General features: G+C 45.6%; 1 protein-coding gene and 1 long non-coding RNA gene across 6 annotated transcripts in view; one reads left to right on the forward strand and one right to left on the reverse strand.

Annotated features, from left to right (window-relative positions):
* Positions 1 to 241: 241 nt before the first annotated feature.
* On the forward strand, positions 242 to 22616 carry LOC132510810 (uncharacterized). The gene is made up of 3 exons (XR_009537437.1): positions 242 to 321; positions 20313 to 20414; positions 22323 to 22616. It is a non-coding gene; the product is annotated as an uncharacterized LOC132510810 (long non-coding RNA).
* CALCOCO2 (calcium binding and coiled-coil domain 2) overlaps positions 10630 to 23024 on the reverse strand; it is a 32978-nt gene continuing 20583 nt past the window's right edge. For 3 of the 5 annotated variants that reach the window (XM_060133206.1, XM_060133208.1, XM_060133205.1), the window contains exons 12-13: positions 22479 to 22507; positions 10630 to 10869 (exon numbers count right to left, since the gene is read on the reverse strand). In XM_060133206.1, coding sequence (XP_059989189.1) covers positions 10669 to 10869; positions 22479 to 22507 — 230 coding nt within the window. In that variant the 3' untranslated portion in view covers positions 10630 to 10668. Of the gene's footprint in view, positions 10870 to 18019; positions 21969 to 22478; positions 22508 to 23024 lie in introns of those variants that run through there. The other 2 variants (XM_060133210.1, XM_060133209.1) reach the window with 2 other exon arrangements.

Genomic DNA, 23024 nt, shown 5'->3' on the forward strand with positions numbered 1-23024 from the left:
CTGGTTGCAAGTTAGTTTGTTTTTAAAATAAGAGGGCTTATTATAAAGATATAGAGGTGTTTCACAGGGAGTAAAAGCTTACATTTCATAAAACCCCACGCTTTGCTCCTTATACAATGTGTAGCCCAGATGTAAGCGATTACTTCCATTCTTTCCCAAGAGTTTTACTTGCTAGGGCGCCCCTGTTGGTTTGATTGCCGGACTAATAACCATGTCTTCCTTTTCTTCCTTCTGAAGGGCATGTACTGGTGTTTTTTCTCCACGGTGTTACATGTGTCAGTGGAAGGGGACCCTATCCCAACTCCAGTGGCAGCACCTGAAGTGAGTCATGGCAATTCCATTGCCCTTGTCGTTAATTGGTCTAGCAATGGTTGAGTGTCTTCTGTTGGGTTCACTAGGGCACAGCCTAAGGCAGGGATTGTTAGATGGACTGCCCTCGGGAGAAGGGAAATGAGGGAATCTGGGAAGCAAGGACATGGTCTCATTTGGAGATTAGCTTCAATCTGAGTCCATGGGGAGTTCTGGAGTGTAAATTGCACCACACAGTTCCTCCCATCTTGGAACCAGGGGCCAACCTTTTGTACCCCCCATGAGTTAATCACTGGCTACAGGCTCCCCTGAGGAGGGGCTGTGGTGGTGATGGTGTAACCTCCACAGCAAGGTGGCTCTGGTTCAGCTGAAGGCAATTCTTTGGAGTTGGAGACAATCTGTGGGTCATTAGTAGTCAACCCTCAGGGGAATCCCCAGCCCAGCAAAGGGAATTTGAGCAGGACACCAAAGACATGTATTATAGCATGGAGCTAAGGTGATCAACTGTCCCAGTTTGCATGGGACTGTCTTGGTTTTTTTCTTTTCCTTTTTTTTTTTTAATGTGGTTGACATGCAATATTATGTTAGTTTCCAGGTGTAGTACATTGTGATTTGACGTTATGAAACAATCACCATGGTTAGTCTAGTAACCATCTGTCCCCATACAAAGTTATTGGAATATTATTGACTATATTCCTTATACTGCATATTACATTCCTGTGGCTTATTTATTTCATAACTGGGGGTTTGTACCTCTTAATCCCCTGCACCTATATCACTCAACCCCTACCCCCTCCCCTCTGGCAACCACCCACTTGTTCTTTGTATCTATGAGTCTGTTTTCGTTTTGTTTTTTAGATTGCACATATAAGTGAGATCGTACATTATTTATCTTTCTCTCTCTCATTTATTTCACTTAGCATAATAGTCTCTAGATCCATCCATGTTGTCACAAATGGCAAGATTTCATTTTTTATGGCTGAATAATATTCCATTACATGTATGTATATATGTGTGTATATATATATATATATATATATATATATATACTACATCTTCTTTGTCCATTCATTTATCAATGGACACTTAGGTTGAACATAAGGGTGCATATATCTTTTCAAATTAGAGGTTTTGTTTTCTTCAGGTAAATGCCTGGAAGTGAAATTTCTGGATCATATAGCAATTCTATTTTTAACTTTCTGGAGAACCGTCATATTGTTTTCCATAGTGCTTGCACCAATTTACATTCTCATCAACAGTGCATGAGGGTTCCCTTTTCTCCACATCCTCACCAACTCTTTTTTTGTTGTTTGGGTTTTTTTAAAATTTAATTTTATTTATTTTTTTATACAGCAGGTTCTTATTAGTCATCCTTTTTTTTTTTTTTGCGGTACGCAGGCCTCTCACTGTTGTGGCCTCTCCCATTGTGGAGCACAGGCTCCGGACGCGCAGGCTCAGCGACCATGGCTCACGGGCCCAGCCGCTCCGCGGCATGTGGGATGTTCCCGGACCGGGGCACGAGCCCGTGTCCCCTGCATCGGCAGGCAGACTCTCAACCACTGTGCCACCAGGGAAGCCCAGTCATCCATTTTATACACATCAGTGTATACATGTCAATCCCAATCTCCCAATTCATCACAGCACCACCACCACCACCCCGCCGCTTTCCCCCCTCGATGTCCATACGTTTGTTCTCTACCTCGCCAACTCTTGTTGTTTGATGTCTTTTGAATGATAGCCATTCTGACAGGTGTGAGGTGATCTCTCATTGTGGTTTTAATTTGCATTTCCCCGATGATTAACAATGTTGAACATCTTTTCATGTGTCTGTTGGTCATCTGTATGTCTTTTTTTGAAAAATATCTATTTTTCAATAGGTCCTCTGCCCATTTTTTAATCATTTTTTTGTTTGTTTGTTTGCTTTTGTTTTTATGTTGAGGGCACTATCTTGGTTTTAGCATGAAAGACCCACAGCCCAGAAAACCCTCAGTCCTAGGCAAACCAGGATGGTTGGTTCCTCTACAGCAAACCCAAGTTTGGCCCATGATATATGAGGGGAAGTCTGCCAGGGGATTTCTAAGAAAGAGATACAAGAAGGATAACTAATCGTTTTTCTTACTCGGGACGTTGTCGTCTGGATTTATGCCTGGAACTGCTGTACTTGCCTGGCGGCTGTGACAGAAGAGTCTTTAGGCAAAGCTGACACCATCAGGGGGTGACTAACAGTTACTCCACCTAGAAATCTGGGCTAGCTCGACAGAAGACCCCTGTAAAGTGATGTCCTGTCTTCCCTTCATGAAACACACACCAGGCAACAATGACTAAAGGGGCTGAAAAGACCAGTAGAGTATGGGAAAAAAGAGCAGTAACTTTGTTACATGTTCCCTCGTACCATAAAAGGGAAGGGTCTTCCCATCCTAGGCCTTAGAAAGGAGGATGTTTAATGTGGACGGTCCCTCTCACTCAGCTTTCTCTGTCCCCTCAGTTCTCCCCCCTTTCCCCTCTTATAGGACGCACAGTACAGTGCATCCCAGCCCCTTCTTGAGAAGCTTCACCCCGGCCAAAAGAAAAGCAGACAACGTCAGTGTCCCTCCTGTATCCCTTCCACGTCCACTCTCCCCTCAAGTACCTTCCCTTGCACACACATGGTTCTCGACATCACGCTCCTGCAACTTCCCACTTGAGGCACGCTCTGCTGTTGAAGTGAGGTGACCTCCTTGGGGCAGGCGGGAAACGGGGCAGCTGGTGGGAGTTAACAGCTCTGGGGGTGGCCCTCAACCAGTGGTGGGTAGGAGTTGGTGGATAAATACCCCAGCTTTCTCACTCGTGGTTGGGACAGCTCTGAGGTGGGTTCTGTAAGGACTGAGCCCCAGCTGCCCATAGCAATCATCTGCTGCGGAACACATCTTGTGTTGCATTCCTCCCCTCACTCCCCCACACCCCTCTCTGCTCATGCTTCCTGGGATTACCACCCAATAACACTATTTGTCCTCAAAAACAGACTCAGGGTCTGCTTCTGGGGGAACCCAAGTTAAGTCCTTTGTTCTGTTTTAAAAACCCAAACATCTCAGGATTGGGTCAGATAATTGCCAGTAATATTCCCCTGTGTGCGGTCTTTGCTGACGTCAGAGGGATAGAATGTGGTTTGACCAAATGAGAACAGAAGTGGGTTCCCCAGTTCCCTTCACGCTCTACTAGCTTTTACTGCTGGTATGGAGTCTCCTGTTCTTAACTTTTCATTTTTTTTTTTTAAAGTGAAAAACATGTTTTTGAAGTCAACATAATATATTTACACCATTTAAAAGCAAATGAGGACTTCCCTGGTGGCGCAGTGGTTAAGAGTCTGCCTGCCACTGCAGGGGACTTGGGTTCCATCCCTGGTCCGGGAAGATCCCACATGCCGCGGAGCAATGAAGCCCGTGTGCCACAACTACTGAGCCTGCACTCTAGAGCCTGTGAGCCACAACTACAGAGCCCATGCGCCACAGCTACTGAAGCCCGTGCACCTAGAACCCATGCTCTGCAACAAGAGAAGCCACCGCAATGAGAAGCCTGTGCACTGCAATGAAGAGTAGCCCCTCATTCACCGCAACTAGAGAAAGCCCACGCGCAGCAACAAAGACGCAACACAGCCAAAAATGAATGAATGAATGAATGAATGAATAAATAATAAAATTTTAAAAAAGATATTAAAAAAAAGCAAATGATACTAAAAGGCTTATAATGGAAAATATCAATTCCCTGCCTGACCCCTCCCTACTTCTCAGAGGCCACTATTTTCATCTAACATTTCTAGCTGTTTCCTCTGGTATTACCGCCATATTTCTAAGTAATATGCTTATACCGTTAACGCCTAATTTCTCAACATTAGACATTACCCATTTTACTTATTATTATGGTAGATGAGCATAGAGCTCCCTTCAATTCCTGGTTTCTCCTCTTGTACACCTCCACACTTCACATATCATAATTTTTGGTTAATTCAACATTTACATTTTATGACTAAATAACTATGACTCCCAGCTAAGCCATATATTATACTGTAATTACATTTCCTTTCTCATGCAGTGTTTTGGTTTGCCTGGAAGTAATTGTCTCATTCTTTCATTTGTTTAGTTTTCTTTGAAGCTACTACTAATTCTTCCCTCCCCCTTCCTTAATCCCATTTGTGACTGGGAATATTTCTTTTATACGAAAGGTAGTCTTCTATACATATACAGGTTTCCCTTGCTATCTGAAAGTAGAGTGTTCCTATGAAATCTTTCATAAAATAAAATGGCGTGAAGTGAAGAAACAATTACCTTCGGACACATCTTGCTAATGGGATGCACAAAATAAACAGATAAATCACAGATGCTCACAGACTCGTTCAAAGCTGCAGTGGCTTGATGCTGAGATGCTGAGTGTAGTTCCCAGGGAAGGAGCCTGGTGGCGCCACTCCCGCTGCCCAGCTAGCTGCAAAGCTGAGCGCTTTTCTTTCTTTCTTTTGTTCTGGCCGCTCCAGGCAGCTTGTGGGATTTTATTTCCCTGACCAGGGATGAATCCATACCCTTGGCAGTGAGAGCACTAACCACTGGATCGCCAGGGAATTCCCTTTCACCTTTTTTTTTTTTTTAAAAAATATTTATTTATTTGGCTGCTTCGGGTCTTAGTTGCAGCATGTGGCATCTTCGTCGCGGTGGGTGGGCTTCTCTCCAGTTGCAGCTCGCAGGCTTAATTGCCCTGCAGCATGTGGAATCTTAGTTCCAAGACCAGGGATCGAACCCCCGTCCCCTGCATTGGAAGGTGGATTCTTAACCACTGGACCACTAGGGAAGTCCCCCCTTTCACCTTTTTTCTTAAAGCAAAAATCCTCTTCAGATTTCTTTTGGTTAGCAAAAACAGATACTAATGTAGGTCTTCTGTAAAAGCAAAGTGGTGTAAAGTGAACTTTTGAGAAGCAGGGGATATCCGCATACTCTTTTGTATCTTGCTTTTTCCACTTAATGATACATCCTGACCGTGACTCTGTATCAGTTCAAAGCAAACTTTCTTGTTCCTTTTTTATAGCTGCTTAGTACTCCACTGCAGGGATGTACTAGAATTTCTTTAGCCAATCTCCTATGTTTGGGCATTTGTTTCTCATACTTTGCTATTACAAATAATGCTGAAAAACCTGTGTGTATTTTTTTAAAAAATAGTGTTGGAGGGTTATATTCAGGGTAAATTCTTGACTGGGATTGCCAGGTCAAAGGGTCAATGCCTATTTTGTTAGATATTGCCAGATCCTCCTCCATAGGGGTTGTACCATTTTGCACTCCCACCAGCTAAAGGAAAACTGTTTCCTCTAAACACCAACAATACTTCTGACACCAAATGTGTGGGTTTTTTCCCTATACCAACCAATTCTCCAATTCTCTGCAGACACCAACTGGGTGTCCTAGAATTCAATTCACACACTAACTACCCAGAGTTAGAGCAGACCCCGAGACCCCACAGGTTAAGAGCTCAGGCCCACAAAGCTACTTCCTCACTTCAGACACCAGTCGTAAGTCCAGGCCTCACATACTTCTGACCGACCAGCTGTAAATCAGGGCTTCCCACATTTATTTGTTTTTATTTTTGGCTGTGTTGTGTCTTTGCTACTGTGCGCGGGCTTCTCATTGTCGTGGCCTCTGCTGTTGCAGAGCACGGGCTCCAGGCGCGCGGGCTTCAGTAGTTGTGGCTGGCGGGCTCAGTAGTTGTGGCTTGCAGGCTCCAGAGTGCAGGCTCAGCAGCCGTGGTGCACAGGCTTAGTCGCTCTGCGGCATGTGGGATCCTCCCAGGCCAGGGATCGAACCTGTGTCCCCTGCCTTGGCAGGCAGACTCCCAACCACTGCGCCACCAGGGAAGCCCTCTCAGGTTCAATAATTTCCTAGAATGGCTCGCAGAACTCAGGGAAACACTTTGCATACTCTTACTGGTGTATTATAAAGGATGTAACTCAGGAACAGCCAGATGGAAGAGGTTCACAGGGCAAGGTATGTGGGGAAGGGGTGCGAAGCTCCCCCACCCTCTCCAGGTGCACCAGCCACGCAGCACCTCTATGTGCAGCTCCCTGAACCCATTCATTTAGGATTTTAATGGAAGTCCCATTACACAGGCATGATTAATTTAATCATTGGCCACTGGTGATTAATTTGATCCTCAGACCTTCTCCCCTCCCCAGAGGTGGACGTGGGATGGAGCTGAAAGTTCCAACCCTCTGATCTTGTGGTTGATTCCTCTGGCAACCGGCCCCTATCCTCCAAGAGTCACCTCACTAGCATAAATTCAGGTAAAGTTGAAAGGGGCTTATCACCCCTACACTCAGGAAATTCCTAGGGCTTTAGGGGCTCAGTGTCAGGCAACAGTGGCAGAGACCAAATATATTTGTCTTATGTCACAGCAGCAAAATATGAAAGTGTGTGTTTCCCATACAGCCTCGCCAACAGAGTATGTGGTCAAGCCTTTGAATTTCTGTCCATCTGATAAATGATAAATGGGGTTACGGTGTACTTTTAATTTGCATTTCTCTTCTTCATGAGTAAAATTGAGCATACTTTCATCTATTTAAAGGCCATTTTTAGATGTTTTATTCTGATGTATGTGAGTAAACTATCTCTTTGTGCCTCTTGCCCACTATTCTAACGGGGAAGGATTACTTTAGAAAAAGATACTGCCTTCATTAAAGGTATACACTAAACCGCTGTAACAGAGGCCCCTAATACAGTGGCTTAGGTCCTAATACAGTGGCTTAGGTAAGACAGAAGATCAATTCCTTCTCATGTAGCAGTAAGAAGGGAGCAGCCTGGGGCTTTTGGAGTGCCTCTGCCACCTTCAACATGTGCTTCCATCTCTGTGTCTAAGCCACTTCTCATCAGCAGGAAGGGGAGGCGTGAAGGGCAAGCACCTTTTCTCCTTCTAAGGACGGGATCCAGAAGTTGGGCACCTCAGTGCTGCTTGCCTCCTATTGGCCAGAACTCGGTCATGTGGCCACAGCGGGCTGCGAGGAGGGTGATGAAATCTGGTCTCTGGCTGGACCACCACTTATCCTTGAGGGTGGGGTTTCCATTACCAACCAGAAGAAAGGGAGACGAGGTAGTGGAGAGTAGTACTTCAGGGGGTACTTAGGCCTCTCTGCCCCAAGACCTGCATGAATCATAATAGAGAATGTTCATTGAGTGGCTCCTACGTGGACACTCTATTTCAAACACAGGACACGTGTGAAACTTGTAATCTGCACAAAAATGTATGAAATGGGCACTAGTGTAGAAAGGACCCCGAGGCAGAGAGCAGTCAATTAATTAATTTCCCCAGAATCTCATAGGTAATAAGCGATGCAGCCAGGCAGCCTGGTGCCGGGACCAATACTCTTAGTCACTATTTTATTCTGCTTCTGGACCATGTTTAGGTATTTTGAGATTTTGTTTTGTTTTGTTTTGCTCCCTGGGGCCAGAACTTTCTTTCCTCTAACACATGAATCTATTGTTCAGCTTTCAGACATATCACCCTCGTACACTTTTGTAGGAATGTGTCATGTTTGCCAGTAAAGGACTGTCTCCCTCACAGCTGTATTGCAGACTTCGGCATTGCTCAGTCGCCTTCCAGTCACTGCACGGCCTTGTTGTTTGGCGGCTGAGACTCCTGTCCTCCTGCCTTCCTCGTGTGGCCTCGTAATAAACCCCCATTATGTAAAGAACTTTCTCCTTGAAAGAGCCCCAAACTCACCCCCTTATATGTGAGGCTGGGAGTCTGGCCTTTGCCCTGTGCATGTTGATGTGCCAATGGAGAGGTTTAAGCAGGCAGAAATCAGGAGCAACCTGACTGTGATTTAGAAGCGTCCTTAGGTAGTGATGTGAGGGGCAGGAGAGAAACAAGGAGGCCAATGCAAGACCTTAACCAAATCCATGGGAATGGAGAGACATTCCTCCCTCTTGTTGGGCACAGGGTCCTGGCCAGAGTAGCATGTCCCTGTTTTTCAAACGGGAGCTGCGTCACCATCTGGCGCCACCTGCCTCTCTAGGCGGGTCTTGCACTGTTCTATGCTATGCACACTCCAGCTGCAGGGCACCTCTCACTGCCCCCCAACAAGCTCACAGTTCTACAGTGCGTTGCCTTCGCTCATGCGGTTCCCTCTGCCCAGAATGTCTTCCCTGTCTAGTGCTGCCTGGAAAATGCTTACTTATCCTTCGAAGTCCAAGTAAAATGTCACCTCCCCTGTGGTGACCCTTCCCCTACTGTCCCAGACTTATTCACATCCCCCCTGTGCTCCCATGGAACTTGGTACACACATATATTACAGTAGTCATTGCACTGAATTGTAATTGTGTTTGTGTTTGTAGTCACCGCTACAAAATGGTGACCTCCCAGATGACAGGGATGAACTTTATTCCTATTACCCTTTGTTCCCAAAGTGCGTACAGGACGCCTGGTATAGGTAGGCGCTCAATAAATGTGAGTGAGTGAATGGTGGGGTTGATCTCAGCCTGACGGCTGAGGGGGCTCCCCACCTGCACCTTCCTGGAGCAACCTCTAGAGGGCAGTCTCACACCACATGCGGCTTTTCTACCCTCTGTCCAGTTGCCTTTATTACTTTAGGCAGCCTACATAGATGATGATGGATAGATAGGTAGGTAGATAGATGCTACATAGATGATAGATAGTTGGGTGGATAGATATGGTCGGGTGGTCCAGATGGGCCCAGGAATTGACAAGCACTGGGATTTGGGACTCTAACCAGGCACTGCCAGCCCATACCTTAGACATAGGCTTAGGGCCTAGGGACTATGGTTGAAAGATGGAAAAAAGTTTTTGGTTTCAAAATGAACAAAGAAAATTGCAAAATGAAAATTCGTATTTAAATAAATGGCTATAAGACAAAAACGTCAACCAGTTAACTGCAGTTTCACTTGTACATAGTTTATGTATAAATGACATTTCATGTGGCATGTGAGTGCATCTTAGTTTTTGTCATTATGTGGGCAGTCCTAAAGCATCGAGTGCCCTTGAAAAGGCCCTGGGAGGGAGTAAGCGGAATGGAATGTTACTTGGAAGCCCAGACTCCCCACCAGAGGGCTCAGGGTCCTTCTCTTTAGCTCAGCTACCCAATGAGTCTGAGGCTGAAGGCCCGCGCACCCACATCTGCCTCCCCCCTTCCTGCTGGGGGCTCTGGAGCCATGCCTACCCAGGCCTGGTCAGTAACAAAGGCTGACCTCAGCCAACATCTTTCTTGGTCTCAAGGTAAGATGGCAGAGGGGTGGTTTAAGCTTCTCCACTGCGAAGATATTGAATAGGAAGAGGTTCTGTCCCCTGGGACTTCTGGCTCAGCAGGTAGAATGGGCAGGAGACAAGAACGGGACCAAGTGACTCTGAATTCAAGTCAGAACAAGTCAGGGGCTATAAAGCACTAGGTAGGGACCCAGGAAGGCTTCTGGGAAGAGGCAGTATTTTGAGTTGGCTTTGACAGGTGAGTGTCACAGAGGCAGTAGTTGGAACATCCTAAAAGAGCAGGAGAGAGTGGAGGGGAAACTAGATGGCATGTCCTTCAGGCTTCACAGAATTCATAGGGCAGTGGTGTCTCCAAGTCATACATGAAGGGGCTGAAGTTCAGAGAGTTAATAATAATAGTAACCAAGGCCAATCATTGAGTGCTTACTTCCATCCAGACCCTGTGCTAAGCCCCTTACATATATTGTCTCATTTAATCCTCTCAACAATCCTAATGAGAGGTAGATGTTATTAGGTTCATTTTACAAATAGGGAAACTGAGGTTCAGAGAGGTTAAATAAGTTGTTGAAAGTTAGGATTCAAGGGCAAGGTTATCTGACTTCAAACCAAGTGCTCTTAATCACTACATCATGCCCTTTTTCAAAGTGGCCTGCCCAATTTTACAGGGCTATGAATTACATGGAAGGGTGGAACATTTATTGTTCCCAGTCAATGTGTCAGACCCTGTTCTAAATGCTTTGAACATTTTAACTCATTTGCCACTCATAAATGGGGAAGCCAAGGCCAAGAGAGGCTAAGTAACTTGCTGAAGGTTGCTGCCAGGCTGTCTGGTTCCAGAGTCTGGGCTCTTTACCACAAGCCTGCCTACTCTAGGGGGTCATAAGGTATGGGGCTGGGGCAGTGACAAGCCCAGTGGGGTAGAGAATAAGAGGGAGGGATGTAGTGGTCTATGTGATGTGTGAGGGAGAACCCAGCCACAGGAGCTGATCACAGTGTTTTACTCTGCTGTTTCCTCAGTTGGAATTCAATGCTGAGTTCCTACCAAAACTACTGAGAGCATAATGCCTCCCCAGGTATCTTTTCCTTATGGCATTTTGTTGAAGTAATTTTATTTATTTTATTTTATTATTATTATTTTTTTGCGGTACGCGGGCCTCTCACCGTTGTGGCCTCTCCCGTTGCGGAGCACAGGCTCCGGACGCGCAGTCTCAGTGGCCATGGCTCACGGGCCCAGCCGCTCTGCGGCATGTGGGATCCTCCCGGACCGGGGCACAAACCCGTGTCCCCTGCATTGGCAGGCAGACTCTCAACCACTGCGCCACCAGGGAAGCCCTGTTGAAGTAATTTTTAATTAGCAAATACAGCTGCTCTGCAAAGAGGGGTTTATTTTCCTCTTGTGACCAGAGCTCCTGGTCTGTTGGAGCTTTCCTGAATGGCTCACAGTCCTCCAGTTAGGCTGAGGAACCACTTTGTTAAGAAGGATATTAACAAGATGGGGCCATACAGGGGAAAGGCTGTGGATGTGGTCAGAGATTGAATTAGGAGATGGAATGGAAAGCTTCCATGGCCCTGGTCCCTAATATGACTCTATTCAGGGTCTTTGGGACCAGTTCTAGGTTGCCTGCCTCAAGGGGAAATATTGTGGACAGGTATATATGCAGGTGGAACGATCCCATTTGGGGAAAGGAAAATTGTAGGGAGATACAGAGCATTAATAATTAATTAAGCACATGGGCCCTGAAGTTGGGACTGTCTGAATTCAAATCCCTACTCTGTTATCGTATGATGTTGGGTAATTTACTCAACCTAAGTCTTGGTGCCCCATCTGTAAAATGGGTATATTAATGATACCTTTAATCATTAACTGTTTATACAGTAATGATTAATGGCTTTTTGTGGGAATTAAGATGACCAAGTACAAAGTGCTTAATACAATGCTTGTCATAGAAACATTCAATGCCTATTATTTTATTCAAATTAAATGGGGGACAACAACAAAAACAATTCTATTGTTCAGAATATATTAACAGGTACTGAAGTTGGCTGTAGAAAGAATTTCCTAACAGCAAAGGGTGTGAAGCCTAAGAAAATTGTGAAAGCCCCTCCTCAGTTTCTTTCCAAGAGTGGATTTCAACTCAGGGGTGGTCATTTCTGGAGGCAGGGCCTGGAGATGCCCTGGTGATGGGCAGGTCTGCGTGGCTTCCTGAATCCATGACAACTGATAAACAGACACTCTGTATGGCATTGCCTGGGGTTTACAACCAGGAGAAGGAGCGCCTGCATTGCCAAGATGCCCTTTATAGCTGTTTCCTGAACCTGAGTAAATTTCTGTTTAAAAAGTACCTCCTGGGCCCCTACTTAAGTCTCCTTACTGCTTAACATTAGCAGTTGCTTCCCTTTGGCTGAGTGAGAGCTGAGCTGCAAAAACTCCGGGAAGGAAGAAAGGAAGGAAGGGATAGTGGGTTGGGTGGGGTGGCAGGGATGGGTCCTCCATAATGGGGGATGGGCCTGAATCCGAGCCTGGATGTCCCTAGGGCCTCTTTAAGAGAATTTGTCCTGACTTGAAGGTAGCTGGAAAGCCCGACTACTGGCAAAGGAAGAGTTACTAAGCATCAACTGAAGGGATGGCGAGTGGTGAGTGGGGCCCTGGCCAAGCAGTTTTTATCTTCGGGAAAGTTTCAGAGTCATTGTCACTTGCAGGGGATTTCCTGGACTATGAACTTTATTGCAGAGGGCAGAATGGGTGGGCGAGAGGAAGTTGGCCTCAGGCGCCACACCCACCCCACCCATTCCCCCACAGCAGGATTCTGTGTTACAAACCTAAACCCCGGTCCAGCTTGGCCTCCTGCAGCAGTGCCACCCTCGTCCAGTCCTCATCCTCACTAAGCCCTGGCTCCCTCCTCTATAAAAGGGGATGACAAGAGCGCTTAACTGGTAGCAAACACTCAATGTATCTTGGATTTAAATAATACTTGATGACTCCTGAGGTCAGAGATTTGCACTGAGGGGAAGGAACAGAGAAGAGAGTCTGTCCCTTTTCTTGGGAGCTGATTAGAGGAACAAGCCAGGCATAAATCAAAAGAAATGCAACTGGAAAATGCCTTTTCCAGCCAGTGGTGGGGAGCAAAACACAAACATTGGAAAGAATTTCTAGTTACTCTCTGCAGTATATTTTGTCACACCTTTGCGTTGGTTTTCTCAGCCCTGTCTATCTCGAGATGCTGTTCAAATAAAAGTGTGTCCTCTGGGCTCCCACACACTGACAGCAGGAAGCAGCAGTCAGGAAGCACATGGTGGCGAGCCGGACATTTGGTCAGAATGTGTTCTGGGCCCCCTGGCAGATTCTGGGGAATTGACTTGGGGAATCGACCATTTCACTACAAAAGCACAGAGGGGATGGCAGGGACTAGATTGTGCTGGCTGAAGGCTAGGCAGGGGTCACCGAATTCAATAGGAGGCAACAAGCATCTACCAGGCACCTGTGTGTTCAGTAATCAGAGAAGGCTTCCAGGTGGAGGGGGCTTCTTCTTGTAACTGGCGGGAGATTATTGGCTCAGGCAAAGGGTATAGGATTCAAAAAGGAGAGAAGGATCAACACCAAGAAGCAGTAAGGTGGAGAGAACACCTCTGCCTTGGGGGCTTGTAGAGAGACCAGGTGGTATCAGAGGTATCGGGGCAGAGAACAACACCCCAGGGAGCAGATGTTGAGAAAGGATTAGCCTCTGACAACAGATGTGAAATACTGACCCAGAGAAAAGTGCCTGGTGTTTGTCCAGGCCAGACCAGTGCAGCAGCTTCTGCGGGAGGAGGTGCAGGAAGATGGCCCAGGTTGGGAGGCCGAGGCTCCTGCAGCTCGCCCTGGGGGAGCCTCACCAAGGTCCAGAACTCAGTCTCCCTACCTGGAGACAGATCCTCCAGGAGGACTTAGAGAAGGATCCTTATGTTTGAAATCAAGGCAGGTGGCTATGCACACACAGGAGCACACACGTATAAATAATTAATTTTTTTTTTTAAGGAAATGGAAATGTTAATAGTGATTGCTTGATGGAACTGTATTTCTTTTATTTCTATTTCATGCATTTCAAATGTTCTTTAATGAGCAAATACTGGTTTTTAAAAAGAGAGAAAAGAAGCACATCTGCCTGTCAACGTTTAGTTCCTGAAATCAAAGGTTTCTTTCTGGCCCTACTGATATAGCTAAAACTGACTAAATTACTTAGGCCTCCATCACCTTATACTTCACTTGCACGTCTTCTTTCCATATGTTTTTCTTTTCCTTTGTTAATGATTCCTTTGCACCTAATTTACCTGCTAGTATTTGACACTATTGAACTCATTTCCTGAAGCTGTTTCACCCCTTGGCTTTCAGGTGGCAGCTTTCTTCTGCTTCTTGGATGGCTGCCTAGCCCCGAAAGTTGATGTTATTCAGGGCCTGTCCTCAACTGACCCTCCACGTTAGCACACTCATTCCCATGGCTGCAGCTACACCGCCCTGCGTCAGTAACAACTTGCAGCTCCAACCCATCTTCTTATTTGGCTGCATCAGGTCTTAATTGTGGCACACAGGCTTTTCTCCAGTTGTGGCGCACGAGCTTGGTTGTCCCGTGGCATGTGGGATCTTAGTTCCCCCACCAGGGATCAAACCCATGTCCCCTGCATTGGAAGGCGGATTCTTAACCACTGGACCACCAGGGAAGTCCCCCAACCCATCTTCTTGCAGAAACATTTCTCCAATCATCTACTGTCTATTCCTGCAAGTTCCTCAGATTCAATATGCTTAAAACTTAAACTCTCTGCCTGAGAGCAACTCTCCCTTCTGTATCATCTATCTTGGTGGTCTGGGTCAGAATCGTAGTTATCATCTATTCTTCCCTACCTCTCTGTAGCAGGTTGAAAAGAGATGTCCATGTCTTATAATTACTACCTTATATGGATAAAGTATACTGCCTTATAAGAAGAAAGATGTGATTAAGGATCCTGAGAGGCGCTTATCTTGGATTATCTAGGTGGGTACTAAATCCAATGAGGAGTGCCCTTAAGAGACACTTGGAGGAGGAGACACACTGAGAAGAGGAGGTATTGTGACCACAGAGGCAGAGACTGGCATGACGCTGCAAGCCAAGGGATGCCAACAGCCACTCAAAGGACAGACTGTCCCCTCCAGCCTCGGGAGGGAGTGTGGTCCTGCCAACACCTGGGTTTTGAACTTCTAAGAGCCTCCAGAATCTGCCCCTGTGAAAGAATAACTTTCTGTTGCTTTAAGGCACCCAGTTAGTGTTGTTATGGAAATTAATATAACCTCATTCTTTGGCACCTAATTGATCACAAAAGTCCTGTTGACTTCAACTCCTAAATAGCTCTGGTTTTCCCTCCCTTCTGCATCTCCACTGTCTGGTCCAGGCCCTCCTGAGCTCTCTTGAACCACTGTAGTGGTCTCCTAACTGGTCTCCCTTCCTCCCGGCTTCCCCTGATTATTATCCCTACACCCAATCCATTCTCCACAGTGCTTCCACAACCTAGAACCACAGGGATCATTCTAGAATATGTTTGACTACATCACTCCCCTATTATAAGACCTCAAAAGCTCTCTATTGCCTTTAATAGGACCAAGTCCAGATTATTCCTCAGGACGGTATACAAGGCCTTTCCCAGGCTGGATTTAACCTTTCCAGCCTCCTCCTTTCTCACTCTGCCCCACTAGGAACGCCGTGCTCTCATCACACGGATTGTTGCAATCTCCTTGTCATGACCTGCTTTTTGAAGCTCCTGCTCTTTTTTAGAAAATAAAACTTTACTTTTGTGGTAATTGTAGATTCATGTACAATTTTAAGAAATAATAGAGAGATCACATGCACCTTTTTTTTTGTTTTTGTTTTGCGGTACACGGGCCTCTCACTGTTGTGGCCTCTCCCGTTGCGGAGCACAGGCTCCGGACGTGCAGGCTCAGCGGCCATGGCTCACGGGCCCAGCCACTCTGCGACATGTGGGATCTTCCCGGACCGGGGCACGAACCCATGTCCCCTGCATCGGCAGGCGGACTCTCAACCACTGCGCCACCAGGGAAACCCTCACATGCACCTTTTAATGCAGCTTCCCTCAGTGGCAACATCTTGCAAAACCTTAGCACAATATCACAACCAGGATATCAACGTTGATGCAATTCACCTACCTTATTCAATTTCCCATTTTTCTGGTTCTCATTACATAGTTGGTTCAATGCATTTTTATCACATGTAGGTTTGTGGATCCACCACCAGAGTCAAGATACAGCACAAGGACCCCTTCCTCACATAGCCCTCACACCCCAACCTCCCTTCTACCTAACCCCCAGCATCAGTAGCCTAGTCTCCATTTCTATAATTTTGAAATTTCAAGAGTGTTAAATGAACAGAATATATAGTATGTAATTTAAAATGCTTTCAAATTTAGCTTAATTCTGTGGAGATGTCAGTCAGGTTATTGCATGTGCCAGGTTTGCTCCTTTTTATTGCTCGGTAGTATTCCATCCTTTGTCTTTAAAAAAAAATTTATTTATTTATTTGGCTGTGCCTGGTTCTTAGCTGTGGCACGCGGGATCTTCGCTGCCGTGTGCGGGACCTTCGTTGTGGCATGCGGGGATTTTAGCTGTGGCATACGGGCTCTTTTAGTTGCAGCATGCAGGTTCTAGTTCCCTGACCAGGGATCGAACCTGGGCCCCCTGCACTGGGAGTGCAGAGTCTTAACCACTGGACCACCACGGAAGTCCCCATCCTGCGCTCTATTATGGCATCCTCCCCAGTTTTCTCCACCTAAAGGCCACTCATCCTTTAATCAGATTTGAATCCCATCCTCCCACCCGCAGCATTTGTTATAAATTATTGCAATTATCTGTTGCACGCTCAGCTCAGACCATCTTCTCTGGTACTCTCCTCTCCCCATGCACCTCCCTTCCCATCCCTGCAGTGACTCAGAGCTGCCAGGTTGGTGCAGGGTGACCGCACATTCTGGCCACAGTTGACTGAACAAGGAGTGAGTGCATTGGTTCACCCTAGCAGGGCCAAACAAGTCCCTCCCTCAGGGAATCTAGAGTTGGACTGAGATTCCCATCCTTTCCTTTCACAACTCTTTTTTTTTAAAGCAGAGTAGCCTAAAAACTCAGATAAGCAGCAACCAGTTTCCATCATGCAGCCTGGGAGGCAGAGAATCAGACTGGAGTGACAGAGGTTTGACTCAGAGGCAGAGAAGCAGGGTAACAAATGGCAAGGGATGATGTCGCTGTGTCACCTAGCACTCTAGCCCTGAGGGCTGGGAATCTTAAGCCTGGGGCTCTGAGACACTCCTGTATCCTTAAAACTGACACCCTTCGCCACCCTCCCTCCTGTCCCTTTTGAGCTCCAATGAGCTTGTTAGATGTGGTTCAACTGACTGGAGTGTCTTTCAGGACAGAAACTTGTCTCTTTTTATATGCTAGTACTTTTGCTTCAAAGTTCTTTGCATTCTGGAGCGGCTTCTCTCTCCCCCTTTGTAGAGACCCTCAGGATACCCTCCCCATTTTGGTCTGCCATTTTTGTCCCTCAACGTCTTCCAAAGCACACTCATATAAGACATCATTAACTTGGGCTTTGCTCACATCTTAATTAACACTCAGGTCCCATAGCCCTCATGTCTTCAGTTTGCGAGATGATGTCCCTTATCTTTGCGTCCTTAAATTGGGCAGTTAATCTCATTTCCCCAACAGATTAGGAGACCCCTGAAACCTGAGAATCTCTCCCCCAGCAGTTCGAGGGCTCCCAGAGGGCAGACAGAATGTCTTCATTAATCTTGCAGATCCCTCGAGGGAAGAACTTTTCTATTAAAAAAAAAAAAAATCCTGGCCCTGTATTAGCTCTGCACACTGTGGGTGCTCACTAAATGTTGACTGACTGGGTAAACGACAGACTTAGTTCCCCAGAGTGTCATATTCTTTCTTTCCACAGGGAGAAAGTAATAACACTAGGCAGAGTAGGCTGGATCCCTTCATATGATTACCTGGGATTTGTGGGCTGGTGACTCTTTACCCCAACTTTATTGGGTCCATTCATCTCCACAAAATAGATATTCCCAGAGACCACCAATGCTGCTGGCCAGATGGTAGGCTACCATTAATTGGCCTGACGCTACTAATCACAACTGAAGCGCTGCCTCCAGCCCAAGAGAGGGGGAGAACCCAACACTGCTGAGGCAGGGGTTGTACTGACAAGTGTGATTTAACCAAGGTCAACAGTGCTGAACCTGCTCTGTATCTGTATTTAAGACATCCTAGGGACTTCCCTGGCGGTCTGGTGGTGAAGACTGCACGCTCTCCATGCAGGGGGCACAGGTTTGATCCCTGGGTGGGGAATTAAGATCCCACATGCCACATGGCATGGCCAAAAAAAAAAAAAAAAGACATCCTTTTAACCTTTTAAAAACATACCAACTTGAGATATAACTCACATAGCACACAATTCACCTGTTAAGTGTGTAATTCAGTGGTATTTAGTATATTCACACAGTTGTGCAACCATCTCTGTAATAAATTTTAGAACATTTTCTCTACCCCAGAAAGAATCTCCACACCCATTAGCAGTCATTCTCCATTTCCCCCAACACCCAGCCCTAGGAAAATACTAATCTATTTTATTTCCATAGAATATTTTCTTATTTTGGACATTTCATATAAATGGAATCATACAGTATGTGATCTTCTGTGACTAGCTTCTTTCACAGCATGTTTTCAAGGTTCGTCCATGTTGTGACATCTCAGTACTTCGTTCCTTTTTATTGCCAAATAATATCCCGTTGTATGGCTATATCATATTTACCCACTCATCAACTGACGGACATTTGGGTTGTTTCCACTTTTAGCAGGTTATTTCTCCACGTTTCATCTTATTCATCTATAAAAATGGGAGTTAATAGCTGTTTCAGGGACTTCCCTGGTGGCGCAGTGGTTAAGAATCTGCCCGCCAATGCAGGGGACACCGGTTTGATTCCTGGTCTGGGAAGATTCCACATGTTGTGGAGCAACTAAGCCTGTGAGCCACAGCTACTGAGCCCACGTGCCACAACTACTGAAGCCCGCACGCCTAGAGCCCGTGCTCCACAACAAGAGAAGCCACCTCAATGAGAAGCCCGCGCACCGCAACTAGAGTAAGCCCGCCCGCGTAGCAAAGAAGACCCAATGCAGCCAAAAATAATTAATAAATTTAAAAAAAGCTCTCTGTTTCAAAGGGTTACTGAAAGTATACATGGACTATATGAAATGTATTCTAAACTATAAAGCACTACATGCTTATAAAGCCATTATTTTAATATTTATATGAGATCAATTAAGGAGATCTCAGTGTAATTTCCCCGAGCTTGTGGCCTGTTGTTGGTTAACTCAGGAGAATTAGGTGCTATCTCTTCAGGTTTGATCTCTATGTTATGCTGAGTCCATTTTGCTTTTTTCCCTAGGTAATGGAGGGCATCTTTTTGCCACAGCCTACCATCTCATTAGCATTTGTTGCTAGGAGACCAGGTTAGAGAGTGCTTAGCTCAGTGCAGTCCACAGCCACTGTAGAAAATCACTCGAATCCCAGGATCATATTTAAACATCAAGGCAGTTCCATTTCATCCCAATTTTTAGCAAGATGAGGCAAAAGGGCTGAAGCTACAGGTGTTCTTAGGGGTCTAAGTTTACCAAATATCTTGCCAACTCTCCCTTCTCTGATTTTAGGTTAGCTTTCCTTCACCACTCACACTCATGTATGCCAGGGTGACTTTTTTCCCCACTGCTTAGTGAGTGTGCTAAGGTAACGCAAAAACATTTTAATATTAGAAAAGAGAAAATGAACTAGGAAGGAAAACTTGTTGCCATAATAAGTACACAGATTCTCAAATCCATTTTGCTCCCACAAGCTGTTATTTCTTGCAGGAATTTTCCAGCTTTAAAATCTGTGGGTGTAAGAGGTATAGACGGGAAAGGCTGGGGTGATGATTGGATTATGTAAGAATGACTGTTTCCTTTACCACTAGTAGATGCCTGGAGCGTAATTTCCCCTTCAAAGCCTTGGTAAGAGCAGCTGGGGATAATGAACAGTGGTTAAAGATGCTTTGTTTTACATCCAGCAAAAAGGATGATTAACACCTCAACTGCTTTTTTGTACCAAGCCTGTGGAAGGGCTCCTGCTGCTGTTGATAATCACGGTAACCCTCAGGGTAGCAGGGGCAAAGGGGTGGGTGATTCACCAGAAAATGGTATTTGCTGATTTGGGTTATGTGCACCACTGCTCCTCTCCATTCGTGTGCTTAATTAAGAGCTGACTAGTATAAAATAAATGAAACTGCAATTCTTCACTGGAACTATCTGGGGAGCAACAGAAATTTTGCAGGAAGGGTATCTGCCAGAAAAACTGTGTTACTCTCTCCCCGTTATATTTCTATTCATTCATTCATTTATTTTTTTGGCTGCGTTGGGTCTTCGTTGCTGCGCGTGGGCTTTCTCTAGTTGCGGTGAGCGGGGGCTACTCTTCGTTGCGGTGCACAGGCTTCTCATTGCCGTGGCTTCTCTTGTTGTGGAGCTCTAGGCGCGCAGGCTTCAGTAGTTGCGGCACGTGGGCTCAGTAGTTGTGGCACACGGGCTTAGTTGCTCCGGGGCATGTGGGAACTCCCTGGACAAGGGATCCAACCCTTGTCCCCTGCACTGGCAGGCGGATTCTTAACCACTGCGCCACCAGGGAAGTCCTATATTTCTATTCTAAACTTTGTCTTAATGTCACATCTGATTCTTACAGGGCAAAGGCTTATGAGTCCAAGAGACATCATATCGAAATGGTGATACGGGAGAAGCAGTGGGAGTATAGTCTCATCTTCATTTTATCAAAGGAGAAATAAAGGTGAGGAGCTGTGACTAGGACAATACAGTTAGTCTAAGGCCTAACTTAGTCACGTCAGGGAAAACCACAGAAGGAATGCAGAGCTATAATTGGCTCAACCTGATGCACAGCATCATGTTTCACATCATTCAAAAGTTTCTGTAAAAGTCTCTACAGTGACCAGCTGGCTGACGGCCTGGGAGTCATTTCCATTTGTTCAGTCCCTGGGGTGGAGAAAATGGAATTGCTTCTTATAGTTCAATTAGGCAGATCTGGATGGAGGGAACTGAAGTTAGTTCACAAAAGGTGCCCAAATCCACACCCTTTCAAAAATGCACAGAAAGTTAGAACAAGAAAGTCAGGCTCCAGATTTCTCAAACTAATGCTTCGTCACCTCCCTCTCCACCTCAAGACAATGGCCAGGACACTCTTTTGTTGACTAGTTAAGACAGGTGAAGAGAAATCCTTGGTGGAGTCTATAATTCCGACAATCCTTTTGATTATACTTTCCCCACAAGCTTAAAAATAAAAAAAATGAACTCAAGGTTTATTTTAAATTACCAAAGTCCCTGAATAGAGGACTAGTTTATTTTTAGTATTAAAGCGATTAACAATAGTTCTTATTCTAACTTATCCATATTCAAACTCACCTGCTCAGAAAGTTGCAAACCCATACAGTTTCTAACAAGTCCCACTAACCATTAAGAAAGGACTTACAACAATAATAGTTATGTGCACAGGAAAAAACCAGAGTAGAAAATGCCAGTCAGAGGTATCCAGAGAGAAAGCCTTTCTGTGAGTGAAATATTTCATGTCCATTGTTCAGGAATGCTTCCGTCGGGAGCTGGGAAATCAAGATGAGAAAACTTTGGTATCCAAATTGGATATCTGGGTTCTCTGCCATGCCTTTTTTGACTATTCTAAATTAGTTGGAGAAGGAGGCCTGAGGAGGAGGTAGAAATTCTCAACCTCTGATCAGTCACCAGCCCCAGGGTTAGGACTGAGGACTGAGTACAAACACACTCAAGGCCTGACCTTGAATGGCAGTGGGACAACCTGGAAAACTACTCACTTAGTACTCGAGTCAGGCCTCCTGTGAACAGCCAGGTCAGCTCCAACCCAGGGCCTTTATGCTGGAGACCCTCGCAAGAATGGGCATTTTAGTTGAGAGGCTGACATAGCTGGAGTTATGTGACTTAAAAGGTACTAAAACCCACAAGGATGGAAGTAACAGCCCTTAACACTATGCTTCAGATAATCGACATGACTCCACCTATAGGGCAGCAGGACTAAGTAAATCCCTAATGATTCAGGTTAGGCAGGATCTTGGGTCATAACTCATAGTAGAAGCTTCTACTCTATAAAATCCATGTACAGTATAGATCCAAGAGGCCGGGACACTTAGAGAGTGTGGCACAACACATGGTCTTCAAAGATCTGCTTCTCTTTTGCTGGGAAGGCCTTGTCACAAATTGGACAATTCAAACTAAGGGGCTGCATGTGCTGCTCCAAGGTGTGATCAAACAAGTCATCAGGAAAGTCTGATTTGCAGGTGGGGCATTTCTTGATGGAGAGCTGGGAGGAAGAGCAAAGAGGTCAGTCCGAATGTAAGCTATATGCGGCAGAGACTGTGTCTGACTTTCTACTGTATCCTCAGCACCTAGCATCATGCTTGGCAGATGGTAGGTGATCAAGAAATAGAGGATGAATGAACAAATTCACATTTGGAGCTACTCACTGGGGCATTCTCTAACCCCAGGATTGAAAGGATGTAATACTGCCTGGAAGGGGCACTGGACATACCTTGTTTGGCTACCTGCCTGGTTCATATCTCCTCCCTAGTCCTTCTACCAAACTCAATTCACAGGTGAAAAATCTTCAGCGGAACACTGATGGATGAACTGTGTTTTCTTCTCCCCGCCCTAACAGGCTCTCTCAGCTTTCGGCACTGACCAAATTGACCCTGCTGACTTGGATTATCACAGTGAACCAGTCTCCCTACGGTTCTCCCGTGAACTGGATGGAGCAGGAAGGGAAATCTTCTCAAAGATTTGCTGTGGGCAATCTCAGGAATCAAATACTTACCAGGCTGGGGGCAGGACTTTCTTGGATACCTGAAGGTAATAAAAAAGACTGCACTCAATGAAATGCATCCTTAGAATACATTCTCCAGCTGTGTTCTAGCAGCTGTTTTTTGTAACCCTCATTGTTCCCCTTCTGATTCTTTAGCTCTCATATATACCATCTACTTTGATAGAGGGGATCTAGGTCAAGGATAGTGGGAAAAGAGGAAAAAATAATGAAGTGGCATTTTCAGTAGCCATTATATAATCAGAAAAAAACAATAAACCTACCTTCAGTGTGGAGAAAATGAGATTTTAATGAAAACAGTAACAATTTAACACGGAAATAGTCTGAGAATAGATTTTAAGACCAAATCCACACAGTCATTTTTTAAATGAAATGTTTGAAAATATACTTTTAAGGAAAAATAAACTTGTACCCCTGCCTGTTGCAAAGATCAGATTGTGACTGTTAAGAGAACAGGACTGGGCTTCCCTGGTGGCGCAGTGGTTGAGAGTCCACCTGCCGATGCAGGTGACACAGGTTCGTGCCCCGGTCTGGGAAGAT

The sequence above is a fragment of the Lagenorhynchus albirostris genome, chromosome 20 (genome assembly GCF_949774975.1).
Source record: "Lagenorhynchus albirostris chromosome 20, mLagAlb1.1, whole genome shotgun sequence".
Lineage (NCBI taxonomy): Eukaryota > Metazoa > Chordata > Mammalia > Artiodactyla > Delphinidae > Lagenorhynchus > Lagenorhynchus albirostris.